Source organism: Peromyscus eremicus, chromosome 4 (assembly GCF_949786415.1).
Source record: "Peromyscus eremicus chromosome 4, PerEre_H2_v1, whole genome shotgun sequence".
Lineage (NCBI taxonomy): Eukaryota > Metazoa > Chordata > Mammalia > Rodentia > Cricetidae > Peromyscus > Peromyscus eremicus.
In genome coordinates this window covers 24,348,003-24,372,723 of record NC_081419.1, presented here as the reverse complement: position 1 = coordinate 24,372,723, position 24,721 = coordinate 24,348,003, and the positions used below count along the sequence as shown (strand labels likewise).

The window sequence follows — 24,721 nt, the reverse complement described above, 5'->3', positions numbered from 1 at the left end:
GGTCCCTTCTCATCAAAATAGATTTGCGCTTTTAATTTGGTTAGTAGGTCCCGTCCTAACAGCGGATGGGGGGCATTCAGGTATGTGCAGAAAGAAGTGAGTTACTTGCCCTGAAGCCAGTTGGACTTTTCTCTCGATAGTCCAATAATATCTCTTGTTTCCAGTTGCCCCCTGCACCAGTGCAGAATGCCGGCTAAGAGGCACTCCGGCATGAGTTAGGACTGAATGTTCAGCACCAGTATCAACCAGGAAGGTCACGGGCTGCCCCCCGATCTTGAGGGTTATCCTAGGCTCGGGGGGGGGGCTCCTGGCCTCGACCCCCCTAGTCCTCCAGACTAAGGAGGTCCACGGTCTTGGGCTTGGGCCGGCGGGGTCCTTGTGGCTTCTTGGGGCATTCTCGGGCCCAGTGTCCCTTCTCCTTGCAGTAAGCACATTGATCTTTATCTAGGGGTGGCCTCCTTCGTTCTCCCGACCTGTCTCCCTCTCTCCGCTGTCCCTGAGATACAACGGCGGCCAGAACTTTCTTTATCTCCCTATGCTGTTTCCTATCTCTTTTCCTCACGCTCTTCAGGAGTTTCTCTCTTATTGAATACTTTCTCTGCTTCCTTCACTAGGTCTGGCAACCCTAACGCCTGTAAACCCTCCAACCGCTGCAATTTGGCTCTGATGTCTGAACTAGACTGATAGATAAATGATAGGATAATACCTGGAGCCTGACCTGGATCTTCCGGATCATACGGAGTATACATCCTATAAGCTTCCTTCAATCTTTCTAGAAATGCAACGGGTGTCTCTTCCTTTCCCTGTATCACATTCCTTACCTGAGCCAAATTGGTAGGCCTTCTAGCGGCCGCTCGGAGACCCGCTAAGAGCAACTGGCGATAGAGACGTAGATGCTCCCTACCTTCAGGCGTATTGAAATCCCAGTTAGGGCGAGTCAAGGGAAAAGCCGCATCGATGACATTCGGGAATTGGGATGACATTCCGGGTCGCCGAGCGGGTCCAGCCTGATAGGGAGGGGGCTCCTCTGCCAGGAGATCTATGAGAGGGGAGTTAGGGTCCGGGGGGAGGACAGGGGGCTTGGGAGTCTCCTTGTGAGGGAGCACAGGGTAAAGGGAAGAGTCCGGGTTGAGGGGTGCAGAGGGCCCAGAGACTGGAGGGGGCTGTGGAAGGAAAGGCTTGACCCATGGAAATGGATTTTCGACCAGAGATCTCCAGATGGCGATGTATGGGACCTGGTCGGGGTGTCCATAAGGATTAGGGGCAAAAACCTTGCCCTCCACCTGTGAAATAAGAGAGAGGTTAAAGGATCCTTCTCGCGGCCAGCCAACATTCATCATGACCCATTCGGCCTCGCAGAGGGTGATCCATTTTTTCTTTTTGACAATGACACCTTCATTGTTTCCTCGGGCCTTAACATCGGACCAGTGGTCCGTGGTTAGGCTCAGTGGGGTGGTGACGGTCTGTCCCATGGTGGTTTCTAGATAAAGAAGTGTTAGACAAGTAATGATAAACAAAAAGACAAGACAGACGACAGAAATTCGCGCTGCGCGGCTTCGGCGTAAAACCGAAAGCAGAAACTCAGACGGGGATGTGGAGGAACCTCGATCTCCGTCCCCTGCCAATACCACGTATCCTTCTGACACGGGAGAGGCCCCGAAAAACCGTGCCCCAGAGGGGACTTCAGTGACCCGTGGAACGTCTTCCAGGGTTTCGGTGGGCGAAGTCCGAGCTCGTCAGCTCCTTCAGCCCCCACCGACTCAGACCTGAATTAGGGCGCCCGACGAAAACGGAAGACAAGTAGACAGACTGGGACAAGACAGATAGTGGCCGGCCAACTTACCTCCTGACAGTGGGTCGGTGGTCCCGAGGCAGGGGGTCTCTAATCCCGGACGAGCCCCCAAATGAAAGACCCCCCGAAGGCAGTCTTCCCTCAGGAGAGACCCTCGCCCAAGGATCACACCGAGACCACGAATCAGATGCAAACAGCAAGAGGCTTTATTCGGGAACACGGGTACCCGGGGCGACACAGTCTCTCAAGAAGCTCAAGGGACTGGCGCGCCCACGGGCTGGAGCAGAGGGTTTTTATAGGGTCGGGCAGCTGAAGCTCGGGTACAGAAGCAAGAAGCCTGGTTACAGGGTTTTGATTGGATGATTCAAATGAGGCCAGGTTCAAACCCAGGTCAGCTCGTGGTTTCTCCCCGAGCTCGCCACGCCTAGCTTTTGTCTAGGGTACAGGGTGTTTTTCTGACCTTTTAGTTCCTCGCTCTGGGGCCAGGTGGCTAACCACAAATGTTCTGTTTATTCCATGTCCGTTAACTGAACTCCTCAGTACCTCTCAGGCTTTATTCAAAAACAGCTGAGCTAAGCTATGTTAGGCGGGGAGGCTGGGGGTCTTTCAGTAGTTACTTGCTATTTTGAACATAGCTATGTAGTCAATCTCTTTATTGCCTTGGGACTGTTTCCTGTCTTGTTATATGTTTATTTATTTCTAATTCTAGTTTTTATAAGATGTATTTATTCTATATAGAACATATTTGTATGTATCTGGAGAGGGAAAGATGGGAGTAATGCTATGTAGAACTCTAAAAGAGATCGAGAGGATCGGAGCAAAAATTTAATTTTTCCCAGCCTAGATGGATGATATTTAGTTTTATGTATCCTATACTACTGCTGTTCCAAGCTTACAAACTGTTGGAAGGCATTGTTAAATACTATATATGATAAAGATATTTGTTATTGTATAGATACTTTCATTCCACAAATATATGTAATATGTACTGCTATGCATGTATTAGTAATAATTCTTAAACATTTATATATAATCTTGGAACTCCAAAGTCTAAAATATTTAATATGCCTTTCACTAAGGTCATATCATTTCTCTGTAGTAAAATATAATGGGACAACATGTGGATTTAAATCTCTGCTTTTCATTTACTCTGTCCTGCCAATATCATTTCTTCTTTTATAAAAGATTTAGTTAGGCAGTGTCAGTACTTTCTGTATTTGTGATTCTGTGACACATTTTGATATTTCTGTTTGGCTGTTAATTTTTACATGGGTCAGACAGTCTGATTTTCTCCCATTGGACTGACTTATAGCCTGTTTGAGTGAGATGGTAGCCATTGGAGAAATGCCATCTCGAAAACTCATATGTATTATTCATCTTGTCAAACATTTATAAAATGAATCATAGTCAGCAGAAAGTATTTAAAAATGCCTTTTTACTTCCACATTAAATAAAAGTGTAATTATTAAATGTGGAACGGGATCTGGAGATTGATAGTAAGGGAATTGGCTTCTTATCCTAATTGTGCTTACAGAATTAAAGTAGAATGATAAGGAATCAAACAATAGAAATCTGCAACTGATTGTTAAATTTATGATACTTGCAGATATTGTCTTAGACAAAGAGTTTCACACTAGCTTAGAATTCACTTGTTTATGCTGTGTGTTCCATTTCTTCAGTCCTTGCTAATTTTTTTGTAACAATGGGTTAAAACCATCACACCTGTTGACTTGGAAAAAAAAACCTGTTATTTTCTCATAAATTCTGAGTTCTGTGAATATTAATAAAAAAACAGTCCATATTTGAAAAGAGAGTGTAAGAGATGTTCAAATGTACTTGCTGTTTGAGATCAGTTATTTCATGAGTAATGGGAACTGACTAGCAACAAGTACAGTTCTGCTAGCATGTTTGTTAGAATTTATAAGTAAAAGAAATGCTACTTTGAAAGCAGAAGAAATGTACTTTGTCTCCTTGATTTCTCAGTCCAACAGAACCCTGGGAATAACCATGTTTATGTCATACTTAGATATATCCCAACAAAATAATGGCATGGTCTCCATCCTTAGGAATTCCCTAGCTTTACAGAGAAGAAGGACATGACATTAGACTGAAAAGTATAATCCTACTGCTCTTGAGAGTACAGAGCAGAGTGGAAATTGTCTTTAAGAGAGGGGAGAGGCTTCATAGAAATAGTGATTTATGAGCAAAAGTTTTTGTAAAAGTTCAAGTGTAAAAGAGAAGGGAAAAGAGAGCTAATGGTGAGAACTAACAGAAAAGAAAACAAACTACCTGTGTGAGTGTGGGTAGTTGATACTGCTGTGATGCAGTCTGGGCAAGTTTCAGGAGAGGGATCAAATTGAGTTGTAATGAAGAGAGTGGAGGCGGACCAAAAAAAAGGAACCTGCCATTTACAGAGTGCTTGATTTTATCCTTATTTTATATCATCAATTTCAGATTTATATTTGGAAAGATTAATGGTGGTTTATGGAGAATCATGTGTTGGGAACATGGATGTATAACAGACTAGGGCAGTAGTTTGAGTCATGGATGATATTCTGCTGTAAAACTTTCTATTGATTCATAAGTATGTTATCCTATTTAAAAATGTCATCAAATTGAATTAAATAGAATTAATCCATTGCTAATTTTGAGTATGTGTGTGTGTGTGTGTGTGTGTGCATGTGTGTGCGCATGTGCTTATAGTAGATGTGTCTGTATCTATGCATCTTTGCATTTGGACATATATGCATGCATGTGGAGACAAGAGGTCAATGTCTGGTAACTATCTGGATTGCCTTTTACTTTATCCCTTGGCCAAGGTCTCTTACTGAATTCAACACTTGTCAAATGGCTAAGCTGCCTGCCCAATGAACTCTGGAGATTTGCCTGTCTCCACCCTCCTAAGCAAATTGTATAGTTTGAAATTCAAGAAACAAATAACTGCAAACAGTTGAGAAAGGATCAATATTTCACTTCTTAGTGGAATTAAACCATGGAACTTCTCCCACACACACAAAAATCACAATTTTAATTTGCTATTTAGCATAGAATATTAACTTTATAAAAATGTAAGTAAATAAAAATTTCATATGTACTTAATTGTTTGTTACAGGGTATTTGTTTGCATTTGAAACTTATAATCAAGACTTTATTAATTTAAATCATGGAATAAGGGACTGATATTTTTCAGTATAACGTTAAATCTCAAATCAAAGAATAAATTTGTCAGGGATAATTAAAGTCATATGTGGATATAAAATTGTTATTTTGCAAAAACGTGTACTTAAGAGATCATTGAAATTCATAATTGGAAAAACATTAAAAATAGCTTTAAATTGTCTCACCAACAGCATGGTATGTAAGATTTCTGATTTAGCTTGCTTTCTGTTGCTGTGATAAAATACTGACTAAAAGCAACTTGGGAGAAGAAAGAGCTTATTTGGTTTATAAGTTATAGTCTATCACTGAGGGAAACCAAAGCAGGAGCTTGAAGCAGAGACCATTGAGCATTGTTGTTTACTGACTTAACTTTCCCTGGCTTGCTTAGCTGCCCTTCTTATACAGCCCAGGCCCATCTGCCTGGGAATGGTACTGTTCAGAGTGAGCTGGGCCCACCTATATCAATGAGCAATCTAGAAAATGCCCCACAGTTATGTCCATAGGCCATATGATGGAAGCAATTCTTCATTTGAAGTTCTCTTCTCAGGTGTGTCAAGTTGACAGTAAAGTTAACCAGGATACCTTCCTAAGTATTTTGGTGCATAAATCCTTAGCTCTTTGTTATCACAATAGGAAATAAAGTCAGACTTGAGGAAATAAAAACAGTGATAGAATAGTGGATATATAAAGTATTAGATAGCACTTGTGGGGTTATAAAATATTAGATAGCACTATCTTTTTAATTTTGTGCCTGAAATTATTTCTATTTAAGTACATACATTAATATAGTATGTATTAGTAACATCAGTGTGTATGTATCATAAGCAAATAATGCAATAACATTTCCTATTAGGCATTATTTGTAGTTTGAACAAATGCTAAGGAAATGGATTTATTTCTATTCACCAAACTTTTTTTAACTTTATGTAGAATATTTTCAGTGCTCATAGTTTTTAGATTACAAGGTTATATTATATTAAATGCTAAATTACATTTCAGTCTTCAGAGATTACATTGAAATGGGAGGGGTTAGGGTGAATCTACTCTTCTTGATTTTTTTTTTTATAGTAACTAGATTTACAAAAACAATGTAATGGACTTTTTAATGGAGTCCGTTAACAACTCTCTCTCTCTCTCTCTCTCTCTCTCTCTCTCTCTCTCTCTCTCTCTGCGTGTACAACAGTTAAATATACCTTATTACTCTTTAGCAAAATCTGTTATTCATGTTCAGTCTTAGTGGGTTTTATTTTGTTAGTGGAATCATTTGTGGCGTGTTTCAGTACAGAAACCTTCTTCTTTTCTTATTCTTTACTGTTTAATATACAGGTATATTTTGACAATTGGGGTTTCCCTGATGAGTCATTAAAATAACTGCGTGGGCTGGTAGTTAATAGTAATTTTTCTCAGCACTGCTGTATTTTCTCTGCTGGGTTATAGATTGCCTTTAAAATACAGCTTGAGTGTTAGAGTCAGTGGGTGAAGATTCAGGTAAGGAAGAGAAATGGTCAGTAAAAGAAACACCTGGTGAACCTTTGATGAGCTACTGGGAAAGCCTACTCAAATTTTACTTTCTGAAACTTAAACCTAAGGTCAGTGATTGTGGTTTCCTTTTTTCCCTCTGTAAGCTGATTTTCCAGGCATTGTATATAAGCAAATAGAAAATATATTTTTCTGTGATTGAATATGTTTTAAGCTAAACCATGTATAGATTAGCTTGTGGATCAATTTCTCATGTGTGTGGGATGAAAACTATTGAAACCATTATCACTGAAATTACCTTCCTACATGTAGATGTCTGTGGAATATCTTAATATAGTAATTGCTTTGCTTTTAACATCATTGCTGGGTATTTGATTGGAAAACATTTGAATATTATTGATGTTTGATTGTGCACCATATATGAGTACTAATTATGAGTTTCGTATGTGTTTTAGGTTTTCAAAACTAACTAAATACATTTATTGATTCTGAGAATGAATGTCACATGTAGATTTCCTACTCCTTACTGTTAAAAGATTTTACTGCTACTACAGTTGTAACTGCTAGAGGAGACAGAAAATGTAGTTCACCTTGAAAATGATCATGGCTCAGGGAATAAAGAAATTGGGTCAAGCTTAAAATAAATGCAGGTGCAGTGGCAAAAACTTTTAATAAAAATTAAAAATATTCATAGCACTGGAACAAGCTACTTTAGTTCTCTGTTTTTAATGTATTATTAGTTTGTAATTGAGGTGATTTTAATGGCCAAGATAAATGCATGAAATACTTACGCAGTTTTCACATTGCAACTCCCTCTTCAGTTCAGGTAAATTTTAGGTAATTCTTAAATACTTCTGTTAGTTCTTTGACGATCTTTAGAAATAGTGTTTATCGTATAAAATTTTTATTCTATTGCTTTGGCTCATATGTCAAATTTAGTGTTCAACATTTAATCATTTTCATTAAATCATTTCATTAAATCAATTGCTAATGAATTAAACGTTCATAAAGCTTTCATAGTATAGTAGAGTTTTTCAGTGCTGTCATTAGAGAATAAAATGTGCTGAATCAATGATCGTTCTTTCATAAAAGCTTACTTATTTAATCAGAAAACTGTAAAAGTTGCTAAACATTTAATCTGAAATTTTTTTTTATGTTCTTCTAGGGAGTAAGGAATGGCCATGTACTCTACTTTATGTCACTTAATGATCTGAGTGTCCTATGGAGAGGCTATGTAGTCATTGTTTGGTATCCATTGTACCAGATTTTGTTTTTTGTCTTTTCCCCCTCATTGCTTTTACCAAATACCTGACCAGAAGAAACTTCAGGGAGAAAGGCTTTGTTCGAGCTTGGAGCTTAAAGACTACATCCATCCTGATGCAAAGGCTTGGAGGCCCTGCACTGTGCTGCAGCCTTCACCTCTCTCTGCTTCCAGGCTGGAGGCACAGGGACTTCCCCCACCACCTTGCTGTCTCTAACATGACAGCTACACACCAAAAGAAACTGTGCCTCTCTTAGGTTACTCTGTGCTTCTTCTTGTCAGGTGATTGTTCATGACAGTGATGAAATAACTCATAGAGAAAGCTGCTCCCAAGGACTTGGCCATTGCTGGAATGGACCTGACCATGTGCTTAGAGAGAGGCCTTTGTAATTGGATTGCCAGAGGAATGTGGGAGAATTTAGGACTCTCCTAGTCAATTGTAAGCAGAATTTAGCCATTCTGAAGAAAAATTGAAAGACTAGAAAATGCTGAGAGAAATGCAGAACATGAACTCTCAGTTCATGGGGTTTTGGAGGGAAATGAGGACTTTATTGGGAAGTAAGTTAGAGTCTGTAATGTTACATTCTGGCAAGAAACAGATTTCATTCTGCAGAAGTACTGAGAAATTAGGTAGCTGGATTCAAAAGTAATGCACTAATTTGTTGGGTAAAGGAAATTTCAGGATGGTAGATAGCGTTCTGGCTGTGTCATGGTTTAACCATTTACTGCTCTTAGCCAGTTCTGCAGTAAGAAAGAGCAGAAGGTTATGGTAAATGAAGAATTTAACCAGAAAAAGGTTGTAAAATAGTCCTCAGTTGGAGAGCAAGGTATGGAGAAAGTAGCTGTGATTGTTAAAGAAATTAACATCATTAAAGAGAATTGGCAAGCTCTACTTGGAGACTATAGGAAATATGCCCTGAGGGCAGGATCACACTCATCAAAGGCTGAATCTGAGACAATGCAAATTCATTTGAAAGAAGAGCCAGAATTGAGAGTGTTGCCTAAGGGGTTCCCTGTGGAATATAAACTGCCTAGGGAATTTTTTTCTCAGAGCCATTCTAGAGGGTCACTGGTCCAAGGGGATCAGGCTACATTTCCAGCTGACAACAGAACTTGGCAGTGCTGCCCATATGGTTCTGGTTTTTCAGACATGATAGATGAAAAAGTTAGGGAGTCATAGAAGCTTGAATCAAAGTTGCTCAAAGCCTCTGAGGAAAGGCAGTGTGTGGCAGTCAGATTCCCTGCATTGAGTCCTTAAGAATGAAGCTGTGAAATGAAACTCAAGTGACAACAGAAACCCCAGCATGTTAGAGAGGACTGGGCCATTGGCCATCCACTGTGGAAGGCTGCAGAGTGGAGGCTGTCTCTATTGAGGCTGGCAGCAGAGCTTCCCAATGCTGTAGGAGCCTACATGATTCCACCACAAGTCCCAGAGGACAGCTAGGGAGCTCCAGGACTACTTGCCCTGCTAGTCTTCAGTCTGGTCCTCTCACTTCTTTTAGGAGCATGAGTGTTTACTCTGTATCATTTTTATTGGAATCATACAAACCCCCCCCCCCCGCCGCCTTTTTTTTGGTCTGTCTGTGAATAACATTTAAGAGATTGCATTGAATCTCAGAAATACTTAAAATTTTTGAACAGCACTGAAAATGTTTGACTCAGGAGACCTTGAAAATCACACTTTAGGTATTGGGGTAGAATTATGATTTAAAGTGATGTGTTAGGTGTCAAGTTAATGGAGGGGACATAATCTTTATTGTCAGCCAGACTGGATGTAAAGTCATCATGGAAACACTGCTGTGTCCATGTGGTGTTTCCAGAAAGGCTTAAGTAAGGGAAGACTCACCTGTGAATGTCTGTGGCCCCATCCTGTAGGCTAGGATCCTAGACTGAATATAAAGGAAAAAACCAAAAATCAAGCTAAGCACCACATTCATCTCTCTGCTTCCTGACTGCAAATACTGTCTTGTGTAGGCTTAACAACATCTTTTGGCAGGCACATCATCTTAACCTACTGCCATCTAGGAGACCCTGTCCTTGATTTAAAACTAGAACTTTAAAATCAGAGGCCCTTTTAGCTTTTTCCAAGTACTGTCTCCTTAGCCCCTGCTAGTAGTCTGAAAATGCCTGTATGGCCTGCCTGCTTGGGCATGTGCCATTATATGAGGGTAACCATCTGCAGGTTTCTCTGGCTGCTATTACAGTGGACAAACAGGGCACTGCCTTTATATTTTACAAATATCATAATAGCTAAGTAGGTGTTTTCTGCCTCATGCTTACTTATTTCAAACATTGTTTCTAAAACAAAAACCAAGCACAGTGAAAATATTTAAACCATTCCTTAATATGCTCTAGTGACAATTGGTTTGAATCTTTTATTTAAAAATTAGTTTCCCCATTTTGTTTGTATCTAGTGAAAAATCACCTCTCTTCCATGTTGTGCTTCAAGAAGAGTACAGGGAAGAATACATTTTCTTCTTGCCACAGAAGTTCCAATAGAAGTAGTAGGGGTGCTGCCAGGATATGTCTGTTTCCATAAAATAAGCAGAACAAATTCCATGAATCAAAGCCACAAAGTATAGTGTTCAGGGATGGTAGGACATAGTTACTTTCCCTAGAAAAATATCCCAAATGTAGACACACCCATTAGCCACTAGAAAAATGTTCAAATAAATGCTACTTTAAACCTGTACACTTCCCTCTTATGGAGCTATTAAAGGGATAGCAATCTACTATAGCTATAATCTTTTTTATTTATTTATTTTTCTATTTTTGACCTCCCTCATGCTTTGTTTTAGATTTGCTCACTGCATCTCAGTCAACAGGAGCATCTACATGAGCTTCCTCCACAATGAATGGCTGATGGCTCGTTGAAAAACTTGTGATTCAAACTCATATAAAAAAATTGCAAAATAAACATGTGACATGCCTTTGATTAATCATAGAAAAGGGCACAATGATGTAGACTTAGAAAGCAAGTTATTTTAAAAATGCTTTTAACCTGTATTGCTTGAAATCTTTGGTACAATTTTGTAAATTCTCTTCATTAGTCTCTTGAATATTTTTAAGGTGTTTTTATCACCATCATTTGAAGGATTAGTCACTTCCCTCTATTGAATGTTTGTGAAAACACATTGAATGCTGTGTCATGAAAGCAGGAGGGAGAACCCCATAGCTAGCCTAACAACACTGCTCTCAGTAGCTAAACCCTAAGTTTCTTTCTGACCCCAAACTGTGGGGTTCTGGAACTGTTATTTGAAATACCAGCTGCTGATAAGAAATGAAATGGATTTCAGACTCACATGCATAGTCACTTTTCCTTTCTGTTCTTGATAGGAGGCCTTGATTGAACATACCTGAATTTAAAACTCTGGTATATTCAGTGATACACACTTTTTTTTTTTTTTTTTTTTTTTGGTTTTTTTCGAGACAGGGTTTCTCTGTGTAACTTTGCGCCTTTCCTGGGACTCACTTGGTAGTCCAGGCTGGCCTCGAACTCACAGAGATCCGCCTGGCTCTGCCTCCCGAGTGCTGGGATTAAAGGCGTGCGCCACCACCGCCCGGCGATACACACTTTTGTTAGATAGTGATTTATACATTTTAGAGGGGCTAAATATCTTATTTCTTTGGTAAGCTGCTATTCCCCATAGAATCTAATTTTACCTTTATAACTTGCCTCTAAGGTTGGAACTGTATCTTAGTTTTACAGATGAGTCTTTCAAAGTCAGGCAACTTATCAATAAAAGTCAGGTAACTTACCAGTATCCTACAGCTAGAAAGTAAACAGAATCAGACTTGTCTCTTTCTGGTAAATACTGCATCTTATTTTGCATGTAAGTGAATTAATCTCTTTGCTTCCCCCCCTTTTTTTGCCTCTCCCCTCCACTCTCATGTGCTTGCTTTACACACACATACATGCACACACATGCACAAACACACACCACACTCCTCTCTCTCTTAAGATACTCATTGGAAGATTCATACATTAGTAATTTAAGAAATTTTTTAATTTAGCCATTAATTTGAAAACCATATGATATTTTGCTATGAAATACATATTCAGTAGACCTCACTTTGAAAAAAATGAAAGACAGTTTTATTAGGAAAGAACATTATTGAGTCATTGACTAAGAATGTAGTATGCAACATTATTTAACATTAATTTAAAAAGCTATATACTATTTATTTTTCCCCAATGTAATTATGCTGTAAACTTTATTGTGCACACAAGTTTGTGTTATACCAGGAATTTTTTTCCAAATTTTAATGTACTTAAATATGCCTAATATAAACTTTCTTGTGTCAAACTCTCAAAGTGTGAACAAACAGTGGCTACTGAGTCATGTTGAACCAGACTTTCTTCTTGCCTCACACATATAACATTCTGCTAGCCATGGTTGGTATTTGTAGAGACCCTGCCCCCCAAACCTTCTGGTACTCTATATAACCATGGTAGAGCAAGTTGAATGATGTAATACTTTTCTATCTTCCTTCTATCTCCATGGCCTGCCCAATGCACTAAAATACTCTTCCATTACCTAAAATACATAAATTCACTATAATGCCAGTTTTCAATACAACTTTTGTATGTACCACTTAACACTCATTTGTTTTCTTACTTCTTTTTTTGAGACAAGGTTTCTCTGTGTAGCCCTAGCTGTCCTGGAACTTACTCTGTAGATCATGCTGGCCTTGACTTCACACATCCACCTGCTTCTGCCTTCTGAGAGCTGAGATTAAAGGCATGTGCTGCCACCACCCAGCTCCTTTTTTTTTTCATTTTTGTTGTTTTTAAAATTTATTTTATTAAATTTTCTATTCATTTTACGTAACAACCACAGATCCCCCTCTCTTCCCTACTCCCACCTCCCCCCAGCCTTCCCCCCCAACCCACCTCCCATTCCCACCTCCTCCAAAGCAAGGTCTCCCATGAGGAGTCAGCAGAGCCTGGTACATTCAGTTGAGGCAGGTCCAAGCCCCTCCTCCCTGCACCAAGGCTGTGCAAGGTGTCCCACCATAGGCACTGGGCTCCGAAAAGCTGGCTCATGCACCAGGAATGGATCCTGATCCCATTGCCTGGAAACCCCCTAAACAGTTCACACTAAACAACTGTGTTGCCTATTCAGAGGGCCTAGTCCAGTACCATGGGGGCTTCATAGCTATTGGTCCACAGTTCATGCATTTCCACTAGTTTGGTTGGCCGTCTCTGTATGTTTTCCTATCATGATCTCAATGTTGCTTGCTCATATAATTCCTCCTCTCTCTCATCCATTAGACTCCTGGAGCTCAGCCTGGTGCCCGGCCGTGGATCTCTGCATCGGCTTCCATCATTCACTGGATTAAGGCTCTTTGATGACAGAGTATTCATCCATCTGATCACCACTGTAGGCCAGTTCAGGCATTCTCTCAATTATTGCCAGTAGTCTAAGGTGGGGTCATCCTTGTGGATTCCTGGGAACTTCCTTAGCACTCTGTTTCTCCCTATTCCCATGATGTCTTCATTTATCATGGTATCTCTTCTTTGCTCTCCCACTCTGTCCCTGTTCCAGCTCGAAACTTCCATTCTGCTATGTTCTCATCCCCCATCCCTTGCCCTCCACTACCCCTCCTCACCCGCAGTTTGCTCATGTAGATCTCATATATTTCTCCTTCACTGGGCAACCCATGCATCTCTCCTAGGGTCCTCCTTGTTTGCTAGTCTCCCTAGAGCTGTGAGGTTGCAGTCTGGTTATTTGTCTTTACATCTAGTATCCACTTATGAGTGAGTACATCCCATGTTTGTCCTTCTGAGTCTGGCTTACTTCACTCAGGATAATATTTTCTAGATCCATCCATTTACCTGCAAATTTCATGATGCCATTGTTTTTCTCTTCTGGGTAGTATCCCATTGAGTGGCATCTAGATTGTTTCCAGGTTCTGGCTATTATGAATAATGCTGCTATGAACATAGTTGAGCATGTGTCCTTGTGGTATGATTGAGCATTCCTTGGGTATATGCCCAAGAGTGGTATAGCTGAGTCTTGAGGTAGATTGATTCCCAATTTTCTGAGAAACCGCCATACTGATTTCCAAAGTGGCTGTACAAGTTTGCATTCCCACCAACAGTGGAGGAATTTTCCCCTTGCTGTGCATCATCTCCAACATAAGCTGTCTTCAGTGTTTTTGATCATAGCCATTCTGACAGGTGTAAGATGGTATCTCAGAGTCATTTTGATTTGCATTTCCCTGATGACTAAGGATATTGAGCAGTTTCTTAAATGTCTTTCGGCCATTTGTGATTCTTCTGTTGAGAATTCTCTGTTTAGCTCTGTAGCCCATTTGTTAATTGGATTGTTCAGTATTTTGATGTCTAGTTTCTTGAATTCTTTATATATTTTAGACATCAGCCCTCTGTCAGATGTGGGGTTAGTGAAGATCTTTTCCCATTCTGTAGGATGTCTTTTTGGCTCATTGACTGTGTCCTTTGTTCTACAAAAGATTCTCAGTTTAAGTAGGTCCCATTTATTAATTGTTTCTCTCAGTGTCTGTGCTACTGGTGTTATATTTATGAAGTGGTCTCCTGTACCAATGCATTCAAGACTACTTCCTACTTTCTCTTTTATCAAGTTCAATGTAACTGGATTTATGTTGAGGTCTTTGATCCACTTGTACTTGAGTTTTGTTCACGGAGACAGATATGGATCTACTTGTAATCTTCTACATGTTGACATCCAGTTATGCCAGCACCATTTGTTGAAGATGCTTTCTTTTTTCCATTGTATGATCTTGGCTTCTTTTGCAAAAATCAGGTGTTTATAGGTGTTCGAATTAATGTCAGGGTCTTCAATTTGATTCCATTTATCCACATGTTGGTTTTTATGCCAGTACCAAGCTGTTTTAATTACTATAGCTCTATAGTATAGTTTGAGGTCAGGGATCCTGATGCCTCCAGAGGTTGCTTTATTGAACAGTATTCTTTTAGCTATCCTGGGTTTTTTGTTTTTCCATATGAAGTTGAGTATTTTTCTTTCCAAGTCTGTGACGAATTGTGTTGGGATTTTGATGGGGATTGCATTGAATGTGTAGATTACTTTTAGTCTGATTGCCATTTTTACTATTTTAATCCTGCCTATCTGTGAGCATTGGAGATCTTTCTATTTGTTGATATCTTCTTCAGTTTATTTCTTCAGAGATTTGAAGTTCTCATCGTACAGGTCCTTCACTTGCTTTGTTAGAGTTACCCCAAGATACTTTATATTATTTGTGGCTGTTGTAAAGGGTGATGTTTCTCTGATTTCTTTCTCAGCCCATTTATCATTTGTATATAGGAGGACTATTAATTTTTTTGAGTTAATCTTGTATCCTGCCACATTACTGAAGGAGTTTATCAGCTGTAGGAGTTCCCGGGTAGATGATACTATCATATCATCTGCAAATAGTGAAAGTTTGACTTCTTCCTTTCCAGTTTCTATCCCCCTTAAGTTCATTTGTTGTCTTATTGGTCTATCTAGAACTTCAAGTACTATATTGAATAAATAAAGGGAGAGTGGCCACCCTTGTCTTGTTCCTGATTTTAGTGGAATCGCTTTGAGTTTCTCTCCATTTAATTTGATGTTGGCTGTTGGCTTGCTGTAAATTGCCTTTATTATGTTTAGGTATGTTCCTTGTATTCTTGACCTTTCTAGGACCTTTATCATGAAGGGGTGTTGGATTTTGTCAAAGGCTTTTTTACCATCTGATGAGATGATCATGTGTTTTTTTTTTTCCTCCAGTTTGTTTATATGATGTATCACATTGACAGATTTTCATATGTTGAACCATCCTCGCATCCCTAGGATGAAGCCTACTTGGTCATAGTGGATATTTTTTTGATGTGTTCTTAAATTCGGTTTGCCAATATTTTATTGAGTATTTTTGCATCAGTGTTCATGAGGGAGATTGGTCTGTAATTCTCTTTTCTTTGTTTCCTCTTTGTGTGGTTTGGGTATCAAGGTAACTGTAGCCTCATAAAAAGAGTTTGGTAATGTTCCTTCTGTGTCTATTGTGTGAACAATTTGAAGAGTGTTTGAATTAGCTTTTCTTTGAAAATCTGGTAGAATTCTGTGCTGAAGCCATCTGGTCCTGGGCTTTTTAGGTTGGGAGACCTTTAATGATGTTTCTATTTTTTTTTTTTTAGGGGTTATTGGTCTATTTAAATAGTTTATCTGGTCTTGATTTAACTTTGGTACATGTTACCTATCCAGAAAATTGTCCATTTCTTTCAGATTTTCCAATTTTGTGGAGTATAGGTTTTTGAAGTATGACCTGATGATTCTCTGGATTTCTTCATTGTCTATTGTTATGTCTCCCTTTTCATTTCTGATTTTGTTAATTTGGATTCTCTCTCTCTCTCTCTCTTAATTTGGATTCTCTCTCTCTCTCTCTCTCTCTCTCTCTCTCTCTCTCTCTCTCTCTCTCTGCATTTTGCTTAATTTGGATAAGTGCTGGTTATCTTGTTGATTTTCTCAAAGAACCAACTCTTTCTTTCATTGATTCTTTGCATTGTTCTCTTTGTTTCTATTTTATTGATTTCAGCCCACAATTTGATTATTTCCTGGCGTATTCCTTCTGGGTGATTTTGCTTCTTTTGTTTCTAGAGCTTTCAGGTGTGTTGTTAAGTCATTATGTGAGATTTCTCCATCTTCTTTATGTGGGCATTTAGTCTTATGAATTTTCTCTTAGCACTGCTTTCATAGTGTCCCATAAGTTTGGGTATGTTGTACTTTCATTTTCATTGAATTCTAGAAAATCTTTAACTTCTTTCTTTCTTTATTCCTTGACCCATATGATTTCTTTCTTTCTTTCTTTCTTTCTTTCTTTCTTTCTTTCTTTCTTTCTTTCTTTCTTTCTTTCTTTTTTTTTTGTATCTGTTGAGATTTGCTTTATGACCGAGCATGTGGTCAATTTTAGAGAAGGTTCCATGGGGTGCTGAGAAGAAGGTATATTCTTTTGTGTTAGGCTGGAATGTTCTGTAGATATCTATTAAGTCTATTTGAGTCAAAACATCTGTTAGTTCCCTTATTTCTCTGTTAAGTTTCAGTCTGGCAGACCTGTCCATTGGTGAGAGTGGGGTGTTGAAATCTCCTACTACTGGTGTGTGGGGTTTAATGTGTGATTTAAGCTTTAGCAGTGTTTCTTTTACAAGTGTGGTTGCCCTTGTATTTGGGGCATAAATGTTCAGAATTAAGACTTCATCTTGGTGGACTTTCCTTGTGATAAATAAGTAATGTCCTTCCTGATCTCTTTCTATTGATTTTAGTTTGAAGTCTATTTTATTAGATATTAGGATAGCTATATCAGCTTGCTTGTTTTCTTTTTTCCTTCCTTCCTTCCTTCTTTCTCCCTCCCTCCCTCCCTCCCTCCCTCCCTCCCTTCCTTTCTTTCTTTCTTTTTTTCTTTTTTGTTTTGCAAAACAGGGTTTCTCTGTGTAGTTTTGGTTCCTGTCCTAGATCTCAATCTGTAGCCCAGGCTGGCCTTGAACTCACAGAGATCCACCTGCCTCTGCCTCCTGAGTGCTGGAATTAAAGGCATGTGCCACCACTGCCAGGCTTACCAGCTTGATTCTTATGTCCATTTGATTGGATAGTCTTTTCCCAGCCTTTCACTCTGAGATAGTATCTGTCTTTGAAGTTGAGGTGTATTTCTTGTATACAGTGGAAGGATGGGTCCTGATTTCATATGCATTCTGTTAGTTTGTGTATTTTATAGGCGAATTGAGACCATTGATATTAATGGATATTAATGACCAGTGATTGTTAATTCCTGTTATTTTTTGGTGGTAGCATTGTTATGTGTTTACCTTGTTTTGAATTTATTGGTGTGGGATTATCTATTGCCCGAGTTTTCATGGATGTGTTTAATTTCCTTAGGTTAGATTTTTTCTTCTAGTGCTTTCTGTAGGGCTGGATTTGTGGATAGGTATTGTTTAAATCTGGTTTTATCATGTAATATTTTGTTTACTCCGTCTATGGTGATTTGTAATTTTGCTGGGTATAATAGTCTGGGTTGGCATCCATGGTCACTTAGTGTCTGCATAATGTCTGTCCAGGATCTTCTGGCTTTCAGAGTATCCATTGAGAAGCCTGATGGGTCTGCTTTTATATGTTACTTGGCCTTTTTCCTTTGCAGTTCTTATTTTTTCTTTATTCTGCTTGTTTAGTGGTTTGATTATTATGTGGGGAGGGGACTTTTTTTTTGATCCTGTCTACTTGGTATTATGTAAGCTTCTTGTATCTTCATAGGCATTTCCTTCTTTAGGTTAGGAAAGTTTTCTTCCATGATTTTGTAGAATATATTTTCTGTGCCTTTGAGTTGGTATTCTTCTCCTTCTTGTATCCCTATTATTCTTAGGTTTGGTCTTTTCATGTTGTCCCAAATTTCCTGGAGGTTTTGTGTTATGATTTTTTTGGCTTCGGTGTTTTCTTTGACTGATGTATCTATTTCCTCTATTGTATCTTCAATGTCAGAGATTCTCTCTTCCATCTCTTGCTTTCTGTTGGTTATGCTTGCATCTGTAGTTCCTGTTCGTTTACACAGATTTTCCATTTCCAGTATTCCCTCAGTTTGGGTCTTTTTTATTGCCTCTATTTCAGTTTTCAAATTTGGAGATGGGGCCTTTCCTGTTCCCAGTTGGTGCAGGGTGGGTTTATGGGTATGGTAGTCACTGGTGTTGTAGGAGATGGTTATCTTTGCGAGGTGACAGGGGCTGCTATATACTATTTAAAAAGAGTGTTATTTCCTTCATTCATAAAAGGAAATTCAGACACTTGGAGTATTTTTCTAGCAGTAAAGCATTCATGTACGGAATGATATTCCCCCATTATCACAGGAAAGAACGTATAATTTAAGATATATATAAAGTTTTCAATATTTATACATATTTTTATTTTATTGAGCACATGAACAAATATATCAAATGAAAAATTGTTTGATAACCACTGTTTATGATGGAATTTTACCATAGCTTAAGAACTCAACCATTAGTATTTTATTCTCCTGATAGTTTTCTTGTTTGATAAAAGTGGTAGAAACCTTCATGGCTCACAGACATATATATTTAACACAAGTTTTTGCTGTTGTAGTAGAGGGTAGGATATTGAAAATAGACAAAATAGACAGTGGGGAATTAATTGATTAAGATATGCATAGTGTTGTTGTGCTGCTATGGATATTAATTGCTCTGTATAAATAAACACTGATTGGCAGTAGCCAGACAGGAAGTATAGGCAGGACTAACAGAGAAGAGAATTGAGGGAACAGGAAGGCAGAGCTGCCACCAGGGACAAGGAAGATGTAAGGTACCAATAAGCCACGAGCCAAGTGGCAAAGTATAGATTAATAGAAATGGGCTAAATATAAGAGTAAGAGCTAGATAATGATAGGCCTGAGCCATTGGCCAAGCAGTTTAAATAATGTAAGAGTCTGTGTTTATTTTATAAGTGGGCTCCGGGACTGGCGGGACTTGGCGGGAGCTGGAGAGAAATTCTCCAGCTACACCAAGTCAGATATCAGGGTGAAAGCTGAAAGATCAGAGAAGCAGAGCAGCCAGCCACTAGTTCTTACCTCTATGAAAACCTTAGCCTAAAGAGGGTGAGTTCCTGTTTCCTCATGCCTTATAGGCCTTTCTCTGCCCTGCCATATTACTTCCTGAGATTAAAGATGTTTATGTTTCCCAAGCAAAGGCATGAGATCTCAAGTGCTGGGATTACAGGTGTGTGCCACCACTGCCTAATCTAGTGGCTGGCTCTGTCCTCTGATCCTCAGGCACGTTTATTAGGGTATACAATATATTACTACACAGTGTGGCTCAAGAAGTTATGTCCTAATGTTTTCAATGCTAGAAATTTGACTTTTAGATATAAATACACTTTCTTTTACATATGGATTTACTGGGAGAAGTGATAACCAGTGGACTTAAAGATGAAGTGACAGGAGAGTTACAGTATCAGATAATTATTGAACACAAAAAAAGAGCCTTAAAAATGAAGCAGGGTCATTATGACTTCAAGGCTAGACTTCTCTACATAATGAGATCCTGTCTTAGAAAAGTAAGAACTCATAGGTAACCAATTCAGAGGCCATCTATGAAAGCTCTAGGTCAAGCAGTGTCCAAGATAACCAAGTCAGGCTCAGCACTGAACCAGCAAAAAAGTGAGAGAACATAGTAGGAAAGGATTTTATGTTTCTGAGTAGGACAATAAATTAGAAGTAAACCTAGGGCCTGAGAAAAACAGAAATAGTGAAAATACAGACATCTTTATTTCTTTTAATATAAATATATTGATTGATGACTTTATCCCATAAGTGTTAATTTTTGTTGTTGTTGTTTTTAAAAGGAGAGCTTATTGTCTTTTGGTTGTATGCCTTTAATAGCTGATCTGTCTCTCAAGCCTTGATTGTGTTTATTTTTTAAAAATTACACATAACAGAATGCTTATTTTCCTTTTTCAGTTTTTAAGTATGCTTTTATTAGAATTGTATGTTTCATTTGAAAAAAACACATATGTATCTATATATAATTTTTTTTTGTGTGTGTTAAGTCTGAAGGTTTGAACAGGCCAATGAGTGTTCTTATCATCGAGGCATTTTATGGAGGCTCCCATCGACAACTGGTAGAGTTACTCCAAGAAGAATTAGACAATTGTGTCCTCTACACCCTTCCTGCAAAGAAATGGCATTGGAGAGCACGGACAGCAGCTTTATACTTCTCACAGAGTATTCCCAGCAGCGAGCACTACAGGTAATGAGGGCTCTATTTTGCTTTTAAAGTACTACCAGGGTATTGCTTCAGTGTCTCTAGAATTTCTCTGACTGTGGACTTGGTAGATAGAAAGAACTTCATAAAATACAGAAAATTTTGAGAAGAAAGTACTGATTACATTTTAGGGGGAGAGCAAGTAATGTGGAATATGTTGGAGGTTTGTTGATTCTTGTTTTTGACAATTTTGTACATGTATATTGTATGTTGTTGTTATACTCTCCTGCTCCTATTACTGTTTCTTACATTTTTCCTGATTGTTAAGTAGTGGAAGACCATCTGATAGTGGCTCCTGTATCTAGTGTTCTTACTCTTTTGGACTCCTGTCTATAGGACTGTGTTGGTTTAGTTGTGGTGAGGAGTGCCTGGGTGATATGAATGGAGCTGAAGCAGATAGGTTGTTGGAGAAAAGGTACTTTGCATTTCTCATGAAATGAGTTAGTCACTTATCAAAGGATCAGGCATCTCTACTCTCTTGGAATGTTCCCTAGACTAACATCAAGGAAATTTCATTCATTTTTCTTTTTGTAGTATTGTCACAGAACTGACATTATCATTGCTATTTAAAGTCCTGCTTTCTCCTCTCTCACATGCCTGAAATTCTGTTTGTTGGTCTGTGTGAGCTAATGTGGCAAAGACTGTTGTCACTTACTAGCCTTTCTTATCAACAGAATCACAGTTTTATTTGGGGTGGCTAAACATCAAGCAAGCTCTAGGTGTGAAACATTTTTGACCTAAGGTTTTCATGATATCTCAATCTCTTTTGTCAAATTCCTGATTGTTCTTTGCAGTTAGAATTGGTCAGTCTCTGTATCATGGCAAATTACAGTTAAGTAGGTGTCTCCTGGAGTGCTTTCTATAAAGGAGTTTTTTTTTTTTTTAATTTTATTTACTTATTTATTTTGTTTTTTCTAGACAGGGTTTCTCTGTGTAGTTTTGGTACCTGTCCTGGATCTCGCTCTGTAAACCAGGCTGGCCTTGAACTCACAAAGATCCTCCTGGCTCTGCCTCCCAAGTGCTGGGATTAAAGGCTTACACCACTTCCGCCAGGCTGTAAAGGAATTTATTAACTGTCTATATTATATTAGGAAAGAAAAGAGGTGCCTTCCTGCTTAGGTATTTGACTGTAGTTGTGATATGCTGGCCAAGTGTGAGGACTGAAGAATAGGATTGTCACAAGAGGCTGATGCAAGGCTGTAAAGCTCTTTCATTTTGCACAGTTTAGTACACAGTCTCCTAAAATACCCTTTATCTCTGAAAACTTCTAGAAATGCTTTGTAAAATACATCTGATTTCCCTTCATTTACTCAATCATAAGAAATCTTAAGGAGTTACAGTGGGGAAGGCTCCAGGAAATGGGTTAACTATTTCTGAAGCCTTGTCTAATTTCATAAAGGCAACTAAATAAATATCTTGTTACATTTCAGAATAGACATAGGAAGAAGGAAACAAACCAGCAGGAGTTACCCTGAGTATAGTAGAGAGTTAGGTGAGAGTTGTATGTACAGTCAAAGTATATAATGTAAATGGGAGAAAATGTCATAATGAAACAGATTCACTTAAGGCATGCTAATGTCTAATACACACACACACACACACACACACACACACACACACACACACACACACACACCCTAAAGGGACAGCTAATGTTCCTTCCCTCTCTTTCCTTTCCTGCTCCTAGTTTATATGAAAGGGTATTGAAATCTCCCACTGTAATTGTAGTTTTGTCTATTTTTTTCGAAACTATCATTCATTTTGGCTTTTTCTTTAACTTGTATGTAGAAATATGAACATAGCACTTACTAATATGGTCATATAATGTTTTGATACATATTTCATGGGCTATTGTATTAGTTACTTTTCTCTCCAAATGCATGGCAGAAAGCAATGTCAGAAAGGAAGGGTTCAGTTTGTTTCCCAGTTCAGAGGAGAACAAAACAACATGACAAAGCATAGCAGCCATATTGTGGTTGTGTCCATGACAATGAGCAAGAAGCAGAGACAGGGTGTCACTGGTGCTATCCTGATTTTCCCTTCCCATTGGATAATGCCACCTTACTTAGGATGAGTCTTCCTACCTCTTTGGAAATACCTGAAAGTGTGCCTGGTTAGTGCCCTTGACCTTTCTTAATCCAACAAAGTTGGCAATGAAAATTATCTCTCATGATCTTTAAATTACATTAAATATTTTAAATCTTTACCATTTCAGGGTGGTAAAAACATTCAGAATACTTTAATCTTGATTATGTATTAGTGCCCATAGTTCTCCTACAGAGTAGCAACATACCAAAACTTTTTATTCCTGAGAGCTTTCTCTATCGACTTATAAAAGACTCTTTAAGACTTAATAGAGTAGGGGAAAGCCACACAACATTACTACTTGCCACTTTTGGTATAAAGAAAGTGGTAAAACAATGAGACACAAGAAGGGCATTCTGGGGAATATTGTAGCAGAATTACTTCCCTAGCCATGATCCTGAGACCTTTCTTGTTCCCTGGCCTGCTTCCTATTGGTGATCTATGCAGGTTTTTGCTTCTGTGGGCAGCTACTCTACATGTATACAGCTGGCTGAGAATAGCCCCAGACAAATAATCCTTGCCTTTCAGATGAACTGTTTATAAAGTATATACAGAAACAAGCTTATAGACAGACATTCCTGAACAACCTGTTCATTAGAACACATGAAAGCATAATTGTGGTTACCTCAGGTATCAAAGGGGAAAACATCAAATATACCAAAAAGTAGAACTGATTATAAAGAATGTCATGGTCTGAGTTGCATTCACATCCATACCATGTTTTAAAATCTTAATTTTATTATATATCTGTTTTTAGTTGGTATATTCAAGGCCCTTCAAACCTTTTGGCTCAAGAAAGAATCCCTCTTGGTTGTACTTAGATGTAAACTGGACAGTTAACAATAGCAGCAGTGGAAATAGTGAAATTAAAAGTATATATATATATATATATATATATATATATATATATATATAATATAGATAAACAGAAAGTAGTTACTTGAAATACAGAAATGGGTAGACTACAGGCACATTAAAGGCACAAATTTTTGTAATTAAAAATATATAGCATGGATTGATAAAAAATTGAAAAATCTATGTCTTGGTTAGATTTTATATAGCTGCAATGAAACACCATGACCAAAAAGCAAGTTGGAGATGAAAGGTTTTATTCGTTTTACACTTCCACATTGCTGTTCATCACTGAAGGAAGTCAGGACAGGAATTCAAGCAGGGGAGGAGTCAGGAACGGATGCAGAAGCCATGACGGGGAGCTGCTTGCTTTCTTGCTTGCTCTGGCTTGCTCAGCCTGCTTTCTTATAGAACCCAGGACAAGCAGCTCTGGGTTGCATCACAAACCATGGGCTGGGCCCCCTCCACCATTGATCACTAATTGAGAAATTTCCTTACAGTTGGATCTCAAGGAGGCATTTCCTCAACTGAGGCTCCTTACTCTGATGACTCTTAACTTGTGTTAAGTTGACACACAAAACCAGCCAGTACAATCTATGAATACTTTTTATACATTTGAAAATGGACAAAATGGGTAATTCTTAGAAAGCATAACCTATAATACTGTCCTCAGTGTAGAGATGACCACATGATTGAGGCAGGGTCCTGAGATAAGATTTTTCACCCTGCCCCTCACCAAATATATGTTTGGTGAGTTTAGCTGTTTTATTTTTCAGATTCCTCACCAAATATATGTTTGGTGAGTTTAGCTGTCTTATTTTTCAGATTTCCTATATACTCATACAGATTGTAAATCTTAGTACTTGTTGTGATTGTGATATATTACTACAACATGAGTTTTAAATGTTTTTTGAAGTTTTTATGTTTGTGTGTGTATAATGTGTACCTGTGTGTCCAATTCCTATACGAAGGTGCTCATGTGGGACAACAGCCATGTAGAGGACAACCTCTAATGCTAGTTCTTGCCTTCCACTGTGTTTGAGGTAGGGTCTCTTTGTTGTTTCCTTTATACTGTGTACTCCAGGCTAACTGATCTTCAAGCTTTCAGGGGATTTTGCTCTCTCTGCCTCACTTCTCACTGTCTGGGATTGCAGACACATTCCACTGCATCTGGCATTTTGCATGGTTCAGGGAATTGAACTCAGGTTGTCAAGGCTGTGTGGTAAGTGTTTTTACCTGCAGAGCCCTCTCCCTGGTCACACATGAGCTTTTTAAAATGTTTATGGTAGATAGAAAATACAATGAGGAATTTTTTTTTTTT

At 38.6% G+C, this 24,721-nt stretch overlaps 1 protein-coding gene across 4 annotated transcripts in view; it reads left to right on the top strand.

Annotated features, from left to right (window-relative positions):
* Gtdc1 (glycosyltransferase like domain containing 1) overlaps nucleotides 1-24,721 on the top strand; it is a 331,796-nt gene that overhangs the window by 60,956 nt on the left and 246,119 nt on the right. For 3 of the 4 annotated variants that reach the window (XR_009378775.1, XM_059260434.1, XM_059260436.1), the window contains one exon: nucleotides 20,249-20,448. Coding sequence is in view for 3 of the 4 variants with exons in the window: in XM_059260434.1 (XP_059116417.1) it covers nucleotides 20,270-20,448 (179 nt within the window). In the remaining variant the exon portion in view is untranslated. Of the gene's footprint in view, nucleotides 1-12,980; nucleotides 13,121-20,248; nucleotides 20,449-24,721 lie in introns of those variants that run through there. The other variant, XM_059260435.1, reaches the window with a different exon arrangement.